General features: G+C 38.9%; 4 protein-coding genes across 4 annotated transcripts; 1 reads left to right on the forward strand and 3 right to left on the reverse strand.

Annotated features, from left to right (window-relative positions):
• Positions 1-2,185: 2,185 nt before the first annotated feature.
• LOC128503934 (olfactory receptor 5V1-like) lies at positions 2,186-3,118 on the forward strand. The gene has a single exon (XM_053474129.1). The coding sequence runs from the start codon at positions 2,186-2,188 to the stop codon at positions 3,116-3,118; it is 933 nt and encodes a 310-aa protein (XP_053330104.1).
• A 1,724-nt stretch (positions 3,119-4,842) lies between these two features.
• Positions 4,843-5,807, reverse strand: LOC128503200 (olfactory receptor 8D1-like). Its single transcript, XM_053473245.1, has one exon. The coding sequence runs from the start codon at positions 5,805-5,807 to the stop codon at positions 4,866-4,868; it is 942 nt and encodes a 313-aa protein (XP_053329220.1). The 3' UTR covers positions 4,843-4,865.
• A 4,988-nt stretch (positions 5,808-10,795) lies between these two features.
• Positions 10,796-11,758, reverse strand: LOC128503935 (olfactory receptor 8D1-like). Its single transcript, XM_053474130.1, has one exon. The coding sequence runs from the start codon at positions 11,741-11,743 to the stop codon at positions 10,796-10,798; it is 948 nt and encodes a 315-aa protein (XP_053330105.1). The 5' UTR covers positions 11,744-11,758.
• Positions 11,759-16,127: 4,369 nt separating this feature from the next.
• On the reverse strand, positions 16,128-17,072 carry LOC128503936 (olfactory receptor 8D1-like). Its single transcript, XM_053474131.1, has one exon. It carries the CDS (start codon positions 17,067-17,069, stop codon positions 16,128-16,130), a length of 942 nt encoding a protein of 313 aa, XP_053330106.1. The 5' UTR covers positions 17,070-17,072.
• Positions 17,073-19,861: the final 2,789 nt, after the last annotated feature.

A 19,861-nucleotide genomic window follows, 5' to 3' on the forward strand; every position in this document is an offset into this window, starting at 1 on the left:
TACTCTTTCACCCCCTATCCCTAACCCTTCCCCAACCCTAACCATAACCTTTCCCATAACCCTACCTCTACTGTAACCCTACCCTTACCCCTACTCTAACCCTACCCCTACTCTACCCCAACCCTACCCCTACTGTACCCTAACCCTTCCCCTGACCCTACCCCAACCATAACCCTAACCCCTACTCCAACCCAACCCCAACCTTACCCCTACTCTAACCCTAACCCTACTCTAACCTTAACCCTACCCCAACCTTACCCCAACTCTACCCCTAACCCTTCCCCAACCCTAACCATAACCCTTCCAATAACCCTATCTCTACTGTAACCCTACCCTTACCCCTACCCCAACCCTACCCCTACCCTACCACTACCCTACCCCTACCCTACCCCTACTGTACCCTAACCCTTCCCCTGACCCTACCCCAACCATAACCCTAACCCCTACTCTAACCCTACCCCAACCTTACCCCAACCTTACCCCTGCTCTACTCGTAACTCTTCCTCCATGTTTATTGGTTTTCACCAGACCTGCTCTTGGCCCATTTTCCCCAACGTGCTTCCGGTTCTGGTCTCGTGCTAAGTACTAAAGTTTCGATAATGCCAAAGCTCTGAGCTGTCCCCATTTCTACTTCTGCTGTTAGAGTTGGAAACCGGTTTTCGATGCCTGAATCCCAGTGCTTCGGCAAAGCAAACCTTTGGGACTGTCATCCTGAGCATATAAAGTCACCCTGCTCTGCGTTACAGACAGACGATGGCGGAGGTCATACAGAAAAGCTTTGTGATAGATTCACATACCTGCCAACTCTCCCAGATTTCCAGCGACAGTTCTTTGTTTATAGAGCCTGGCCCTGGATTATTTTAACCCGCGGTTCTGTGACAGATTTAATATGAAATGGAATAATTTCTTCCAGCCGTGACTGTGCCTCCTTGCAATGTTGGAATACAGTAGTAAGTAGAGTGTTGGGGTGAAATATTTACATTGTTTCTCCATAAAAAGTAATGAACATTTTTATAACAAAATATTTGGAGTAAAAATGTCACCTTTTTAGCACAAATGAATTCCGCTGGAATTCCTATAATATAATATATAATATATATAGGAATAAAAAATATAAAAATCTTGCAATCCAGCAGAATTCATTTGTGCTAAAAAGGTGACATTTTTACTCCAAATATTTTGTTATAAAAATGTTCATTACTTTTTATGGAGAAATCAGATAATATATATTATATATTTTATATATTATATATAATATACGGTATATATATTTAAATATAATACAATATAATAATTACAATATAATATATAATATAATAATTCCTCTGTAAGTAATTAATATTAATAAATTGAATATTGCAGCGTAGGAAACCTTCAGAAAAAATGGCAAATCATGGAATAATGTAAAAATCTTTGAAATTTCTTTTTTTTCTCCCAGTGGAATATAATTATTAATTGTACATCCAATAGCCAAAATGTATGAAAATGCAAGTGGAAAAAAAAGTTACAAAATTAACACAAGATTAAATCAAAAAGATGCCCAAGTGGGCTTGAGAGCTTGCGATTTAAATAGAGAATAAAAATAACAATTATATATTTTTTTGTCTTTCAGGATATTTTTTTGATTGAATTAAATACATTGTGTCGGCTCAGGGAATTTACAGGTAAGAGGGGGAGCATTATAACAGACCCTAAATGAATTTCTCAATACTTGGGGTCCCCAAGTCCTAAGGGGTCCCTTGAGGCTTCTTGGCACATAAGCAAGCCCTTCAAAAATTGACCATAATCTCTTTGATGACATCCCAGGATGTTTTCTTATGTACCACCGGGTTATATTTTTGACCAATATTGTATTTATTTGCTCCATAATATTTAGATCCAGAACAGGCTCATGCTTGGGGAGGGGGTCCCTTCAATGCAGCTTGCAGGGGGGGCCAGGATTTTGTGTTTATGCCTTTGATACAAGGCTCTTCTTTCAGCATTATCCTCCCGCGATAGTCCCCTCGTGAAAATATCATATGTGCCCCCCCCATATGTATTACATGGTGTTTATGGTTATTTTAACCCCTTAAGGACAATGGGCGGTCCCAAAACCCATTGAAAACAATGCATTTTGAGGCTTTGCCATTAAAGGGTTAATTTATTCAATCGTCATCTTGACAGGCGCACTGTGCATTGATTTTAGATGGAAAATTACACGGAGGTCACGGAATTTCTTCTCCTGGGATTCTATGAGCTTCCAGGTCTAGAACGTCTGCTGTTCGTGGCGTTCCTCCTGGCCTATCTGCTGGCGTTGTCTGGAAACCTAACGATTGTCCTGGTGATCGGCATGGAACCCCTTCTCCACACGCCCATGTACTTCTTCCTGTGTAACCTGTCCTTCCTCGACATTACGTTCACGTCAACCATTCTTCCCAAGCTCTTGCATATCTGCCTGACCGGTCAACGCAACATATCATTCGCAGGCTGTGTGGCTCAGATGTTTTTCTTTGTCGTGTGTGTCGTGGCGGAGTATTGCCTGCTAGCAGTCATGGCATTCGACCGATACTCCGCCATCTGCCATCCTCTGCGCTATCCCCAGCTCATGAATCTCAGGGTTTGTGTGCAGATGGCGGTGGCTTCTTGGTTCTTCGGGTTCCTGGACTCTACCACCTACGTGTCTTTGTTGTCTCAATATTCCTTCTGCAGCTCCAATGCCATTAACCATTTATTTTGCGACCTTAAACCTCTACTCAAGCTGTCCTGCAGCGGAACGCAGAGTGTAGAGTTTGCCATACAAGTCTCGGGAGCGCTTTTTGGATTCACGCCACTTGCATTTATTATCATCACTTATATTTTCATTATAGCCACCATCCTGAGGATCCGCTCCAAGGAGGGGAAGCGCAAAGCCTTCTCCACCTGCTCGTCCCACCTCACCGTGGTCATCATGTTCTTTGGCATCATCCTCACGATGTACATGAGGCCGAAGTCTGCGTACTCCATAGAGCAGGATAAGGTCTTCTCTGTACTGTACACCTTGGGCATTCCCATGCTGAACCCTGTAATATACAGCCTTAGAAATAACGAGGTCAAACAGGCGCTAGAGAAAGCCAAGAGGAACCTTTTAAGGAAAATCTAGACGTGACGGCCTAGCTGACGTTGTTGTTAAAGTGCTTTATGCCGGTTACGAAAGGATGATCATTAAGAAAAAGAGGGAGCTAGGATTAGGGACAAGGTTAGAACATTAACCCACTTTAATTTAGGGGTACCTTAGCAATCAAAGGTGGGCTTCACTAAAACCCACCACTTTACGGTGACAGTAAATTTCACCCTCACTCCTTGTCTATAAATTGCCCTCATTCCTCGTCTATTTCATTCTGAAGCACTTTAATACGTATGATCGCTGCATGGCCCCTGTACGTTTGAGGTGCCCCCCTGGGGCGCAGATTATACATCAGGTAAGTACTTTTACTCTTACATGAGCCATTTTATCGCGTGATACCGAGTCGGGGGTTTAGTAGATCGGGTCTCGGATAACAGAGCAAGAAAGCATTATATTATAGGGCAAAAAATACAACTTTTTAATGAAGAAAACAGAGCAATGTTTTAGAAAAGTTATTTTTAATCTGATGAGGGAAAAAAAAGACGGTGGAAGATCTCCTTTTAAAGAAAAAACATGTACCCTCCCCCCAAGGAAATAATCAGAAAAAATAAACAAATAATTTCTTTTAATTTAATGAATGTTACCGTTTAATAACTTTCAGAGTGTATGTTTCTTTAATTTAGGTTTGATTTACAGTAACAGTTTTATATCACGTGGACCTACTCCCTTTCCTCTTCCAACGTGTACGTGTGGATTGGCATTAAAAATAATCTCTTTTTGTGGGTATTCTATTTCATATAATTACATGAAGAATTCAACAATGGAAACAATAATTGTCACCTGTAATGATTTAAGAAGGCTTTTGTAGAGTAACGCAATTGTCTCGAGAACCGGTATGACCAGTTTATGTCTAATAGAACCCCACTTTCAGGTAGAAATCCTTTGATCCTGGTCCATGTGACAGGGCCGGGCTAGCCGGCTCATATGTCCGTGTGAAGTTTAAAACACAATATAAAATATTACCGGGTCACGGGATACGGAACCGGACACAAAAGCGCTCCGTGACCCGGTAATATTTTATATTGTGTTTTATTGTGTAACCGGCCCAGAGACTGACTGTGGCTTCAGCTCCGGCCTTCAAAGGAACAATCAAGAAACCCGGCTGGGGCTCTTAATCAGCCAGCACAGCCCTGTCTGCCCCGCCGGCCCCCGCACTACAGGGGGGATAACACAGGTGGGGGAACCCATTGTATCCCTAAATCCCCTCACCTGATACATCCCCTGTATACTGATGGGATTTGTGATGGGATGGGAGTGATGTGATTGGGGGTTGGGTTCGGTGCTCATTGAATTGAGATTATATATAAAGTTCTGTGTGTTTGTAAATAAAGTTGTTCTTGTTTTACTGTGAATGGTGGTCTGACTGACCTTGGATAGCAGGAGCTCCGTATGAGGGACTGACTGGTGATTCCTCAGCCCTCAAACAGGGGGACCCAGCTGGGTACGGTGACCCCGTAACATTCCATCTGAAGACGAGAGGTCCAAGAAGCCTTTGTAACTTTACATATGTTTCTAAGTTGGCCCAAATAAAAGGTATCAAGACCCCATTTTCCCTTGGCCCAATATGACAACATCCATTGAGATCCGGATAATCATGCTAACATTGGTAATATAAACATTTTTCACTTTAAGGAACAACAACTTCCTTATTTAATTTATATATTATTATCTTTACAATGACATTGAGCATAAAAGAGAATCCAAAAACACATTGTAGATATTTTTAACCCTTAAAAGTATTTTGGAAATAAGAGAGTTTTCGCCTGAATGCCGACTTCACGTCTTTATTCTTCACGGTGTAGATCAGCGGGTTTAATATGGGGACAGCAGCCGTGTTAAACAGAGAGATAAGCTTATTGTAATCTAAGGTGTCTTCTGAGATGGGGCGTAGATACTGGAAGGTAAGGGTCGCATAGAATAGAATGACTAGCGTGAGGTGTGAGGAGCACGTGTAGAAGGCTTTGCGTCTCCCGATACTGGAGCGGATCCTCAGTATGGCGGCAATAATGAAAACGTAAGATATGAAGGTGAGCAAAAAAGGGGTGAAGAGGACTATTCCTTCGATACGGAACGCGGTCTCTAGGAGAGATGTGTCACTGCAAGAAATGGTTATAATGGGCAGGAGGTCGCAGAAGAAGTGATTAATGATGTTGGATCTATAGCAGGAGAACTGGGAAATTAAGACCACTAGAGGCACGTTCCCAAAGAGGCTTAAAATAAAGCAGCCGCTGGCCAACAGAACGCAAGCTCGATGGTTCATGATCATTACATACTGCAATGGGTAACAGACGGCCACGTAGCGGTCGTAACTCATAGCTGTAATGATAAACAGCTCAACGCTAAGGAAGCACCCAAAACAAAACATCTGTATCAAGCAACTTGCGTAAGGAATAGTCTTATTTCCCGATACAAAGGTGAAAAGGGTCTTGTGAAGAGTGACCGTGGCTGAAGACACGTCCACCAACGACAAGAGCCCCAGGAAGAAGTACATGGGGGTGCGCAGGTGCCGATCCAGACAGACGAGGAGCAGGACGGTCAGGTTACCACCGACAGTGATGAGATAGATGAGAAGAACCAAGAAGAAGATGGGAAGCTGAAGCTCGGAGACTTCTGAAATCCCTTTAATAATGAAATGCGTCACCATGCTTTGGTTGAAAGGCTCCATGACTTTAGAGCTCAGATATCTGAAAAGGAAGAAGGCTGAATAATTAAGTCACGACGTGATAATTAAAGATAAATCACCATGGGGGGAGTCTTATGGCCACACATTATTTCAACAGAAAATAAACCGAACCCTGCGCAATTTTTGGACACTTGGTTTATTATTATTATTTTTCAATATTATAAATCTGCCCTTTTCCCATTGGCTGCCATAGATTTCTTTTCTGTACTCACAATTTCAAAAATAAGTGAAATACTTGGATCTATTTTCTAATTTATTTTTTAAATGTTTTTGCCATTTTGTATTTGCCGATGCCCCCCCCCCCCGATGCATAGATTACTTCTGTGTTTAGATCCCTGAAAGGTCAAGAAAATATTTTTAGGAAAAATATTAGACTAAGCATAAACATTTTTTTGTATATAAAAATTTGCATATATGCCTCAATAATTCAGAGAGTTTTTTTTTTGTTTTTTTTTTTAATTCTATTTTTTTTCCTCTCTCTCCCTACAGAACAAGGGAAGCCTGCTAAAACAAAGCATAAAAGCATAAATCTCTAAAGAATATTCAGACGTTTCTCATTTCTTTTCTTTCAAAAATTCAAAAAATGGATGAATTGGGTACAATTTGTACCAATCTGAATATACAAGTTCAATACATATATATAATGATACAGATTATTATTAATTATTATTATTCATTGATTTATATAACGCTATTATATTCTGCAGCGCCGTACATATATTATAAATATATACACAATATGCTTCCCTCTACGTGTTATAATATAATCAGAAAAAAATGACACCAATAAAATAAGGATAATATTGTTTATTTTTCCTGCTAACGATGCGGAGTATTATCCATGCGCTAGAACTGAAATCAAAGTTTATATTATTAGAATTATGATACTTATTTTAAAAAATTCTTAATTTTTTTTTTAAATTAGCAATGATCTTTAATATTAAATATTTCTATATATTTACATCGTACTGTTTTAGAATATATATAACTATATATATATATATATATATATCTAAAACTCTCTATATAACTATATATATATATATATTTACTTTAGTTTAGCCAACAATTTTGGAACAATATTTTTTCAACATTTTGGAAAAAAGCTACTGTATTCACTAATAATATGACAAAGTATGATAACGATATAGGATTGGCCAGGATACTAAATTTACAAAAAAAATGATTTATCTACCAACAAAAACACTTTTCTGGGTATTAATTAACCCCTTCATTAACACAGGGGTTGTACAAAGCAAAATGGTATATATAGTCACTTTATGCAAGAACAAAATAAATATAGTGATAATTCACTTTTCACCCCATTTCAGAATAACTGCTTACACTAAAATACTATAAATATTGTTACAAAAAATAATTAATTACAAGCAGACACCCAGATTTCTGGTATTTAATAGTGGAATAAAAAAATCTTTATTTATAAATAACAAATGTATTAAGATACTTTACAAAATATAACCAAAAAGATGAGGGTGGGTCTTTGAAGGTGAGGTAGTAATTAATAATGTATTGTGGATTGTGGATGCATGAAATAGCCTTACGGCAGAGGTGGTAGGGAATAACAGAATATTTCCGTCGCTACCGAAGTTGGTTTTTGTTTAATGTCTATATTGATTTAAATGCATTAATGGATGGTATATGTATACAAAATACCGAAAAGGATTTAACAAAGTACAAAATGAAAGCGTGAAAAGGATGAGAAATGTCAGGGCAACATGTCATAGCTTAAAACTAGAAGGTCAGAGGCTTAGATATAATATAAGGAAGTGGTGGTAGATAAGTGGAACAGCCTCCCAGCAGAGGTGGTAGAGGGTAATTCAGTGGGGGGGGGATTAAACATGCATGGGATAGACATACGGCTCCTGAATCTAAGACGAGACCAACGACTGATTAAGGTTTGAGTCTTTACAGCAGGAGAAACGGGCGACTAGACGGTGGCCGGATGGGGCCGATCTGCCATATGCCTTGGTTACCTGTATGTTGTCCGTACTTTGTGCACAAGCTTTACGATATATTGATGATATACAAATTAAAAGACATTAACCCCTTAAAGCCATCAAGACTTTCCATGCTGTCACGAAAGCATGTGCCAGAAAACGTATATCCTGACGGCATAGAACGGCATGAAAAAAAAGCAGGGGTATTGCGTCCGTGTACAGCGTTACCTGATGGCCATCAGACGAGACTTTCTTTATGAATATGAGTCTCCTGTTTACAATATATCCGATGCTCCATTCATGTGTAGTGAGAGCTACTGATCAGCAGCTTCAAAAATGTAAATATATATATATATGTTAACCCTTTAGTTTCTATGTGCCCAGCCTGCCCTTCACCGTGTGTAAAATGCCCTGTAGATCACAAAAATGATATAATAAACTATTCATAGGGGGTATTTCTGTAATCTGGAGGGGCAGCTGAATACATTTTGGTGATTTTTTGTGCAAAACATTCTAACCAACATAAAAGTGTTTTTTTTTTTTAAAAGAGAACACAAAAAAACCCACAATACTTTCCAAGAGATTGGTGGCCAAATAGCTGTATAAGAAGAGCGTAAACGCTCCTAGTGAAATACCCCCAGGCTGCGTACTTTCCAGAAACATGCAATATGTGGTTTATTTATTAATAATATAATAATAAATAATATAAATTTATCGTGATTACCGTTACAAACCCGAATACTAACTGCGAAAACAATGAAAAAAAAAATACGCTGAAGCAGTAATGTATGCCGTCTTATATTTGCCCTATAATTGCCACAAAGATATAGTAATTCTTACATATAAGATATTTCCAAACTTAAGACACTTAAATTCATGTATTTTGGTGCATTTTGGTCATACAAAAAACATATATATTTTTTAAATTATTTTATTTTTTATATATTATTCATAGTAAATGTTGGACATCTCAAAAGAAAGCCCTATCAGTCCTTGAGGGGTTAATATTCATCTCAGCGCTGAATAATTTGTCTCGCTTACCTTCTAATAATGAATCCGTAGGTTAAGTTTCTGCCCTGAACCGAGGATTTATAACCTTCTGGAAGACACGGTGGATATTCCTGGAGGTGTCGGTATCCTGAGACCAATTTTTCGAACATCCTGTTATCTTTAATTAGGGCTTGTAAACAAAATTAGGTATTGAGATCTAGGTAGTTAATGAGTAAAGATGTATATGCGATATGACCAAAAGAATGTGGACACCTCACCATCACACCTATGAGCTTGTTTTACATCGCATTCCATGACTTGCCCCCCCTTTGAGGCTATAACTGCCTCCACTCTTCTGAGAAGGCTTTCCAAGATTTTGGTGTCGGGGGGAATTTGTGTGTGTCTATGGGAAATTTAGCCAGAAGAGCACTTGTGAGGTCAGGCACGGATGTTGGGTGAGAAGGCCTGGCTAGCAATCGGTGGGGTTCAATGGGGGTTGAGGTCAGGGTTGTTTCGTCCAGCCATGTCTTTATGGGCCTTGCTTTCTGCACTGGGAGACAGTCCTACTGGAACAGGAAAGAGTTTTCCACAAAACTGGGGCTACAACGTTTCCACTGCTTCAGAGTCCAGTGGAGGTGGCTTTACACAGCTCCAGCTGACTCTTGGCATTGTGCACAGTGATCTTTGGCTTGTGTGCAGCTTCTCAGCCATGGAAACCCATTTCATGAAGCTCCCGAAGCATGGAATGGGGTCCATGCCTCTCCAAACAGACATTAATATATGTGAACCCTCTCTCACGCCAGAGGGTAAGGGGTGCAGGGATGACCCCTGAAGGATATATATATATTTAACCACCACATCCCATCAGGAAGGAAGAGTGAGGCACAGCTTGGCTTAACTCCAAACTGTGTAGTAACTCCTCCCTGGTTTATTCTATTATAGTCAATATAATAGAATCATAGGCAATCATGGCCTCCTCCAGTTACTAGGGGACCCTGAGAGCCCTAGTTTTATTTATTACTTTTTTATTTTAATAGATTATAAGGATCGGGGCTCACATCTTTGATACAACTCACATTTACTAGGTATTGGGCATAAAGCAAAGGAGTAGGGGATCTGCCATTGTATCTGACGGAGCGCTGCGGGTGAAGCATATCACAGGGCGAGGGATCTGAGAGGTTGGCGATATTACAGGGGACGGGTATATCACAGGGGCAAGGAGGCTGAGGCAAACCGTATGATAGGGGCCAAAGAATCTGACAGGGTGGAAATATGACACAAGAGAAATGTAATGGTTGAGGTTTAAAACATGGGGTGGATGTAATAGTGAGGGTTAAACCGAGCGAAACAAGGAGTCATTTAATAAATAAAAAAATAATGAGAGGGGAGATGTAAAGGAGGGGAATAATAAGAAAAGGCAAAAAAAGAGTAACCAATGACCTGGCTGGGGCTCTTAATCAGCCAGCACAGCCCTGCCCCGATGGCCCCCGCACTACAGGGGGGATAACACAGGTGAGGGACCTATTGTATTCCGTAATCCCCTCACCTGATACATCCCCTGTATACTGATGGGATTTGTGAGGGGATGGGAGTGATGGGATTGGGGGTTGGGTTCGTTGCTCATTGCACTGAGATTATATATAAAGTTCTGTGTGTTTGTAAATAAAGTTGTTCTTGTTTTACTGTGAATGGTGGTCTGACTGATCCGTGGATAGCAGGAGCTCTGTATGAGGGACTGACTGGTGATCCCTCAGGCCTCAAACAGGGGGACCCAGCCTTGGGTACGGTGACCCCGTAACATTCCATCTGAAGACGAGAGCTCCAAGAAGCCTTTGTAACTTTAAATATGTTTCTAAGTTGGCCAAAATAAAAGATATCAAGACGCCATTTTCCCTTGGCCCAATATGGCAACATCCATTGAGATCCGGATAATCATGCTAAAAAATTATTTAATTTATAACTTTTAAAAGGTATCTTTACAATGGCATTGAGCGTAAAAGAGAATCCAAAAACACAACATTTTTAACCCTTAAAAGTATTTTGGAAATAAGAGAGTTTTCGCCTGAATGCCGACTTCACGTCTTTATTCTTTACGGTGTAGATCAGCGGGTTTAATATGGGGACAGCAGCCGTGTTAAACAGAGAGATAAGCTTATTGTAATCTAAGGTGTCTTCTGAGATGGGGCGTAGATACTGGAAGACAAGGGTCGCATAGAGTAGAATGACTAGCGTGAGGTGTGAGGAGCACGTGTAGAAGGCTTTGCGTCTCCCGATAGTGGAGCGGATCCTCAGTATGGCGGCAATAATGAAAACGTAAGATATGAAGGTGAGCAGAAAGGGGATGATGCTGAAAAACACAGTTACTTCGATAAGGAACAGGGTCTTTAGGAGGGATGTGTCACTGCAAGAAATGGTTAAAATGGGCAGGAGGTCGCAGAAGAAGTGATTAATGATGTTGGATCTATAGCAGGAGAACTGGGAAATTAAGACCACTAGAGGCACGTTCCCAAAGAGGCTTAAAATAAAGCAGGCGCTGGCCAACAGAACACAAGCTCGATGGTTCATGATCATTACATACTGCAATGGGTAACAGACGGCCACGTAGCGGTCGTAACTCATAGCTGTAATGATAAACAGCTCGACGGTAAGGAAGCACCCAAAACAAAACATCTGTATCAAGCAACTTGCGTAAGGAATAGTCTTATTTCCCGATACAAAGGTGAAAAGGGTCTTGTGAAGAGTGACCGTGGCTGAAGACACGTCCACCAACGACAAGAGCCCGAGGAAGAAGTACATGGGGGTGCGCAGATGCCGATCCAGACAGACGAGGAGCAGGACGGTCAGGTTACCACCAACAGTGATGAGGTAGATGAGAAGAACCAAGAAGAAGATGGGAAGCTGAAGCTCGGAGACTTCTGAAATCCCTTTAATAATGAAATGCGTCACCATGCTTTGGTTGAAAGGCTCCATGACTTTAGAGCTCAGATATCTGAAAAGGGAGAAGGCTGAATAATTAAGTCACGGCGTGAGAATTAAACATAAATCACCATGGGGGGAGTCTTATGGCCATATACAATTTTTGGACACTTGGTATATTATTATTATTTTGTATTCTTTTAAATCTGCCCTTTTCTCATTGGCTGCCTTACATTTCTTTTCTGCACACACAATTTCAAAAATAAGTCATAAATAATTTTTGTTATTTATTTTGTAATTTATTTTGTCATTTTTTTGTAATTTTGTATTTGTGCCCCCGGTGCGTAGATTGCTTCTGTGTTTAGATCCCTGAAAGGTCAAGAAAATATTAGACTTAGTTGGCAGAAACATTTGTATATATAGAGAGCACAATTGATTCGGATAATTTTTTTGTTTTTGCCTCATTCATTTTTGGACAATTTCAATAATTCAGAATATTTTTTTTTTTTTTCATTTCTCATTTCTTTTCTTTCAAAGATTAAAAAATGCATGAATTGGGTAAAATTTGTACCAATCTGAATATACAAGTTCAATACATATATATATAATGATACAGGTTATTATTAATTATTATTATTCATTGATTTATATAACGCTATTATATTCTGCAGCGCCGTACATATATTATAAATTTATACACAATATGCTTCCCTCTACGTGTTATAATATAATCAGAAAAAAATGACACCAATGAAATAAGGATAATTTTTCCTGCTAACATGCGCTAGAACTTAAATAAAAGTTTATATTATTGTAATTCTATCACCCTTTTTTAAAAATTATTAATTAATTATTATTAAATCAATTAACAATGATCTACAATAATAAATATTTCTATATATTTACACAGTACTGTTTTAGAATATATATATATATATATATATATATATATATATATAAATATATATATAACTATAAATATATATGTATTTAATTTATCCAACAATTTTGGAACAATATTTTTTCAACTCTGGAAAAAAGCTACTGTATTCACTAATAACGTCACAAAGGATGATAACGATATAGGATTGGCCAGGATACTAAATTTACAAAAAAATGATTTATCTACCAACAAAAACACTTTTCTGGGTATTAATTAACCCCTTCATTAACACAGGGGTTGTACAAAGCAAAATGGTATACATAGTCACTCTATGCAAGAACAAAATAAATATAGTGATAATTCACTTTTCACCCCATTTCAGAATAACTGATTACACTGAAATACTATAAATATTGTTAAAAAAAAAAGTTAATTACAAGCAGACACCCATATTTCTGGTATTTAATAGTGCAATAAAAAAATCTTTATTTATAAATAACAAATATAAAAAGAGACTTTACAAAATATAACCACGAAGGATTGTGGATGCAGGAAACAGTCCAAAATTGTTCAGAAAGGGCTGGGTCGACCTGGACGCTCCCTTTGTGAAGAGCTTTGATCCGGCCTAGGGGCAATTGCCCCCCTGCTCCTGGGCTAGCCCCTCCCGGTTGCCCCTATGTTTTTTAAAATCTAAACTGTTTTTGTATAGTGTATTTTGCCATTTAACCTTTTATTTTCTATGTGCCTAGCCTGCCCTACACCGTGTGTAAAATGCCCTGTAGATCACAAAAATAAGATAATAAACTATTCATAGGGGGTATTTCTGTAATCTGGAGGGGCAGCTGAATACATTTTGGTGATTTTTAGTGCAAAACATAAAATAGCTTTTTTTAAAAGAGAACACAAAAAAAACCCCCCACAATACTTTCCATGTTCGGGGGAGATTGGTGGCCAAATAGCTTTATAAGAAGAGCCTAAAAGCTCCTAGTGAAATACCCCCAGGCTGCGTACTTTCCAGAAACATGCAATGTGTGCGTTATTTATTAATAATATCATAATAAATAATATTATAATAATATTATAATCAATAATATTCATTTATCGTGATTACCGTTACAAACCCGAATACTAACTGCAAAAATAATGAGAAAAAAAATACGCTGAACCAGTAATGTATTCCCTCTTATATTTGCCCTGTAATTGCCACAAAGATATAGTAATTCTTACATATAAGATATTTCCAATTTTAAGACACTTAAATTCATGTATTTTGGTGCATTTTGGTCATACAAAAAATATATATTTTTATTTTTTTTATATATATTATTCATAGTAAATGTTGGACATCTCAAAGCGGGATCAAAAGAAAGCCCTATCAGTCCTTGAGGGGTTAATATTCTACTGAATAATTTGTCTCGCTTACCTTCTAATAACGAATCCGTAGGTTAAGTTTCTGCCCTGAAGCGAGGATTTATAACCTTCTGGAAGACACGGTGGATATTCCTGGAGGTGTCGGTATCCTGAGACCAATTTTTCGAACATCCTGTTATCTTTAATTAGGGCTCGTAAACAAAATTAGGTATTGACATCTAGGTAGTTAATTAGTAAAGATGTATATGCGATATGACCAAAAGAATGTGGACACCTCACCATCACACCTACGAGCTTGTTTTACATCCCATTCCATGAGTTGCCCCCCCCCCCCTTTGAGGCTATAACTGCCCCACTCTTCTGAGAAGGCTTTCCCAGATTTTGGTGTCGGGGGGAATTTGTGTGCGTCTATGGGAAATTTAGCCAGAAGAGCACTTGTGAGGTCAGGCACGGATGTTGGGTGAGAAGGGTGATTTTCTCTCTGTGAGTTCATGCGCAAGTTGGCTTTTGTAACATGCAAACATTCGCAGTTTAGTAAATAGAGGCGAACGTTCCCTGCTGTTTATTTCACGCTAATGATCTCTGATACTGTAGCTACAGAAAATACATCTTCCAGCATGAAAAAGAATAATGAGAAAAAAACCCAAAAGCTCCATGTAAATTTTTAACCCCTTAATGACAAAGCCCGTACATGTATGGGCTCAAAATGCATTGTTTTCAATGGGTTTAGGGACCGCCCATTGTCCTTAAGGGGTTAAAATACATCAGACTGGTAGCAGCAGACCTCAATGACCTGACATCGTTATAGGGGCTGTGGGGTGCATTACAGGGGCCGTGGAAGACACCAAAGGGTCTGTGGGGGCAATACAGGAGTTGTGGGGTGCATTATAAAGGCTATGGGGACATTACAGGGTCTGTGGGGACAATACAGGGGCTAAGGATGCAATACAGGGGCTGTAGGGGGCAATACAGGGGCTAGTGGGACAATACAAAGGCTGGGGGATATTACTAGGTATTGGGGAGCAAAGGAGTAGGGGATCTGCCATAGTATCTGACGGAGCGCTGCGGGTGAAGCATATCACAGGGCGAGGGATCTGAGAGGTTGGAGATATTACAGGGGACGGGTATCACAGGGGCAAGGAGGCTGAGGCAAATCGTATGATAGGGGCCAAAGAATCTGACAGGGTGGAAATATGACACAAAAGAAATGTAATGGTTGAGGTTTAAAACATGGGGTGGATGTAATAGTGAGGGTTAAACCGAGCGAAACAAGGAGTCATTTAATAAAAAAAAAAATAATGAGAGGGGAGATGTAAAGGAGGGGAATAATAAGAAAAGGCAAAAAAAAAGAGTAACCAATGAGTTTAATAAAAAATAGAAATGGGGGGAGGTAAATTAGGAGGGGTTAAAAAGAAGGAGGAAAAGAGATGGTTAATTTAAATAAAAAGATATGGGGAGACAATGCGGGGTTACCGATTTCAAGAGAATTGTGTGAGATTTTCAAAACTGAGTCTGATTTGGGAAAATATCCTCGAAAATTTCTCAACGCTTCTTTGCTTATTAAATAAATCCTACAATATTTAACTCCGTCAAGCTTGTGACCTTTAATTTTTTTTTTTTTATTTAGATGAATTATATATATATTTTTTATCTATTTTATTTATAATTGTGTTTGTTGCAGGGGAAAAAATGGGAGGGAGGCGCTTAGGTCGCTAGTTACATTTATTTATACCGTGTAGCAGATATCATAACGCTATGATGGAATTGTGCTGTAAAAATGACGAATAACATTAAAATTGGCAATATATAAATTGATGATAAGAGTAGCGCATTAAGAGACATTGGCTCAGAAGGTGAAGATGGCCCTGCTCCTATGAGCTTACAATCTATTATGATATCATTCCACATGAAAGAGGAAGAAGCCGCTTACATGAAGTGTATCCTCTCCAAGGCGATGGCAATACATTTGTGCAGCAAATAATAATTAGTTCTCTTAAAGCAATAATGTAGCAGTTCTAGAAACCCAGTCCAGATCATCATCATCATCAGATGGCCTGGCATAAGAGCAAAAACCCAAAGGCATTGTCCAAACCCAAATATGCCGGTCCTGATACCAGAAGGTGGCCCCTGCGGAACTTGGGTGGAATTAACTTCTCTTCCTATGAGAAGGTCATCTATTGCGATTCATCTTGTAGTTCGATAACACCCCAGCCGTCGTGCTAATGCCCTCTTCACATCTTTATTTTTTAAACTGTATATCAGGGGGTTTAGCATGGGGACAACAGCCGTGTTAAACAGCGAGAAGAACCTATTGGAGTCTGAGGTATTTGTGGAAACTGGTCTCAGATATTGGGATAAGAGGATCCCGTAGAGGAGGACGACAACCGTGAGGTGTGAGGAGCATGTATAAAAGGCTTTAAGTCTCCCGGAGCTGGTTCGGATCCTTACGATGGTCATAATGATGAAAACGTAGGAGATGAAGGTGAACATAAACGGCACGATGGTAATGAGGAGAAGACCTTCTGTGAGGCTCAAGACCTCTAAAAGATAGGTGTCGCTGCAAGAGAGTTTCATAAGAGGCACGAGGTCACAGAAGAAATGGTTGATGATATTGGATCTGTAACACGAGAACCCTACTAATAACTCGATATAAGGGATAACTTCGACGAACCCAAACAGCCAACAAGCAATGGCCAAGGAGGCGCACACCCTGCCATTCATGGACGTGTGATAATGCAAAGGCTTACAGATGGCCACGTACCGATCATAACTCATGGCCGTGAGGAGCAACAGCTCGTCGCAGATCAAGGAGCCGAAAAAATACATCTGTGTCATGCAGGGGGAGTAGGAGACCGTGTTATCCTTAGTTATAAAGATAATAAGGACTTTATGTAACGTGACGGTGACGGAACACATGTCCAGGATGGACAGGTTACTCAGGAAGAAGTACATGGGAGTGCGAAGGTGTCGGTCTAGACAAACGAGGAGCAAAATGGTCAAGTTACCGCCAAGAGTAATGAGATAGATCAGAAGGACCAGGAGGAAGATCGGCAATTGGAGCTCCGGGGCATCCGAAATCCCTTTAATGATAAAATATGTCACCATGGTCTGGTTGTTAAGTTCCATTGCGGTTGATGTTAAAAAGTAACCTTAGAATTTTAAGGGCTGGGTACTGATGTTCCATGGGACAGTTTACTAAATGCTCATTGGATGATATTCTGGATGAAAAGAAAAAGGAATTTCCATGATTTTTTTTTTTTTTTTTTTTTTTTTTAGCCGTATGTGCCATATTTACATTTTCAGCAGGTACCTGGAAACATGCGCCGAGCAGATTTATGTTACTTCAAGCAGAAGAGCAGGGGGTCTCTCGTTTTCTGCTATAAATAAAAAATCTTGACACGGTTGTGTTGCCCGTCGTGGCTCGTGTCATCCAATCAGTGCAGTGTTCAGATCTCCGAGAGGCTTGCAGATTGAGAACAGCAAAGGATCATGGGTAGGCGAGCACTTGCATGAAACATAGAAATGTATTTATAATAAATGGCACTATTTATGAGATTTTTTTTGCATAAAATATTGCATATATATAAATATAAATATATATATATCTTACAATCATAGGACAATAGCTGAAGGATATAAAAATACAGTGGGAGCTCCTTGAGTCAGCAAACTCTAAAATTTAAATAAAAAAAACAATTACTCAATAATATGTTAATTCTCCTAAACTCGTATTTCAAAAAAAAACAACAAATTGGGACATCTTAAGTAACGAAATATTCTGCTCCACCGCTTTATGGAAGCTGAATTGTTTGCCTCTTATCATTATTTGTATATATTGATACAGTAATATTGTTTAACTAGCCTACTATTATTTTATTAATCATATGTTTTTTTTGTTTTTTTTATTACACCCAAACGTAAGGTAGGGGTTCCTTAAAACAGGTGCCTTCGGGGAGGTGGCATTTTAAACGGGTTTAACAAAATAAGATTCTCGCCCTGTGTGCTGTATATAAAAACTAAGATTAAAAAGAAAAAAAAGTGTTCCTCGGATATACAATAACTGGTCTAATAAAATAACAAAACGTATATATATATTGCAAGGCTACATTACCAAGGTTCATGCTACCGCTGTTAAAGCTGCGATCTGTTTGATATATATGTTTTTTTTTTACTATTTTTTTTTTCATGGTATATATATATATATTTTTTTTTTTTCATATATATATATTTTTTTCACGGTATATATATATATATATTTTTTTTTTCTTTACTATTTTTTTTTTCACGGTATATATATATATATATGTTGTTGAGGATAGGTGTCCAGTTATATGAATAAAAAAAGAGATTATTGGCATAATTTAGCTCGATAAAGGGGGGGGTTGATCCTCTTTAAAGTTTTGTACTAAAAACTACATGTTAGTCCAATAAAAAAGTACGTTTTCAAGGACAGCGTCCTCTCCTCGGTCTATACGAACGTAACGAGCCTTAATGTTATTTTACATTTTATTTTATGGAGAAAATGTTAATGTAATAAAAAAAAAAAAACATTCTTGCAATTATTCGTGTAAAAATCTATAGCTTTTGATATCCTAAATATGGATATCTGTGTCACTTTTTCACTACCTGTTGGCTTCCTTCGGCGGTCAAACAAAAAAAAAAAGGGTCTCATATTTAAGGATTTGTATATAAATTTTTCACGGCAAGTAAAATAGATTTGCTCTGATGTTTAATTCAAGTTCCGAAGCCTACCTGCTCCCACGCAAGGTCATCCTCCGCGACGCCGTGTCTGCTCTCAGCACCAGAATTTATCACGTTTCGGTTAATCCCGGATTAACGTCCTTTGAGAGACCGAACGCCCCGACGGAGCGACACTCAGCCGGCAACGGACTCTCAGGATTCCAAACCTCTCGTGTATAAAGGCTGTTAATGAACCTGCTTGTTTATAGGTCAAGTTCTCTTGGGTAAACTGATATGGATTGGCATACAAACTAGTGATTTTTTTTTGGGGAAAAAAAAACAATTCTGCATTTATTTAATGGACAGCTCAGATAAATATGAGAGAAAACACAATGTAACGAATTCTGAATACAAAACATTTCGTTACGGTAACATAAGTAAAATTATTGAAGGTCTACAAATTCCACCAACGTAATGGCGTCTGTAGGACCGCTATACCACCACTACACCAATTTCCCCCTAGGGCAGTTCTCAGGGAGCCCGTCTCCCGACGTTGAGCCTCACCTACCAAAGAAAACATGGGGTGGATCATGATTATCTGCCCGTGACATTCGTTGGCCAGGAAGGAACATTCCACTCGCAACCCCACTCTTTTCCCGCCAGGCACCATGTTCTAAATCCCGACACCAACACTCCGCACGTCATCTGTCCTTTCATCCTGCGTTTCTGTGAGTTGGATATCCTGTTACATTATCATGAGAAATAAACATCATATTGAATTTTAAACACTCTGCGTAAGCTGACGTGCATTCAGTTTACGGGGCGTGAATTCAAAAGTCTACAGAAATTGGGCGTTGGGGAAAATAGTGGCATCTGATGGAGTGAAACGTTTTTGAAAGATACTCTTCAGATTACATGTCCAGCTAAACAGCACTGAGTTAGAAGACGTCATACATGTAATTAGACACATGCACTTCAATGTACCTGTCTGGGGTCATGGGTGGCCAAGTGTCCATCATCTCATCCTTCGCATGCATAATTATGGAATCTAAAGTTATGATTTTTAATTTTGGGAAATAGTTATTATTCACGTCCTTACATTAAACACTTGATAATTGTTTTCCAGGAATTCTTAACCATTTCTTAACCTGGAAATTCTTTTTTTTTTGGAGAATTGCCTCTAAAAAGTTCTGCTATAGAGGAGACTTATAATGGATGGACAAATTTCTCTAAAGCTT

This window comes from Spea bombifrons, chromosome 8, assembly GCF_027358695.1.
Source record: "Spea bombifrons isolate aSpeBom1 chromosome 8, aSpeBom1.2.pri, whole genome shotgun sequence".
Classification (NCBI taxonomy): Eukaryota; Metazoa; Chordata; class Amphibia; order Anura; family Pelobatidae; genus Spea; species Spea bombifrons.

Bases quoted from the DNA above. Each gene is read 5' to 3' on its own strand.
- LOC128503935 (XM_053474130.1), bottom strand. From the start codon at position 11,743: ATGGAGCCTTTCAACCAAAGCATGGTGACGCATTTCATTATTAAAGGG.
- LOC128503936 (XM_053474131.1), bottom strand. From the start codon at position 17,069: ATGGAACTTAACAACCAGACCATGGTGACATATTTTATCATTAAAGGG.
- LOC128503200 (XM_053473245.1), bottom strand. From the start codon at position 5,807: ATGGAGCCTTTCAACCAAAGCATGGTGACGCATTTCATTATTAAAGGG.
- LOC128503934 (XM_053474129.1), top strand. From the start codon at position 2,186: ATGGAAAATTACACGGAGGTCACGGAATTTCTTCTCCTGGGATTCTAT.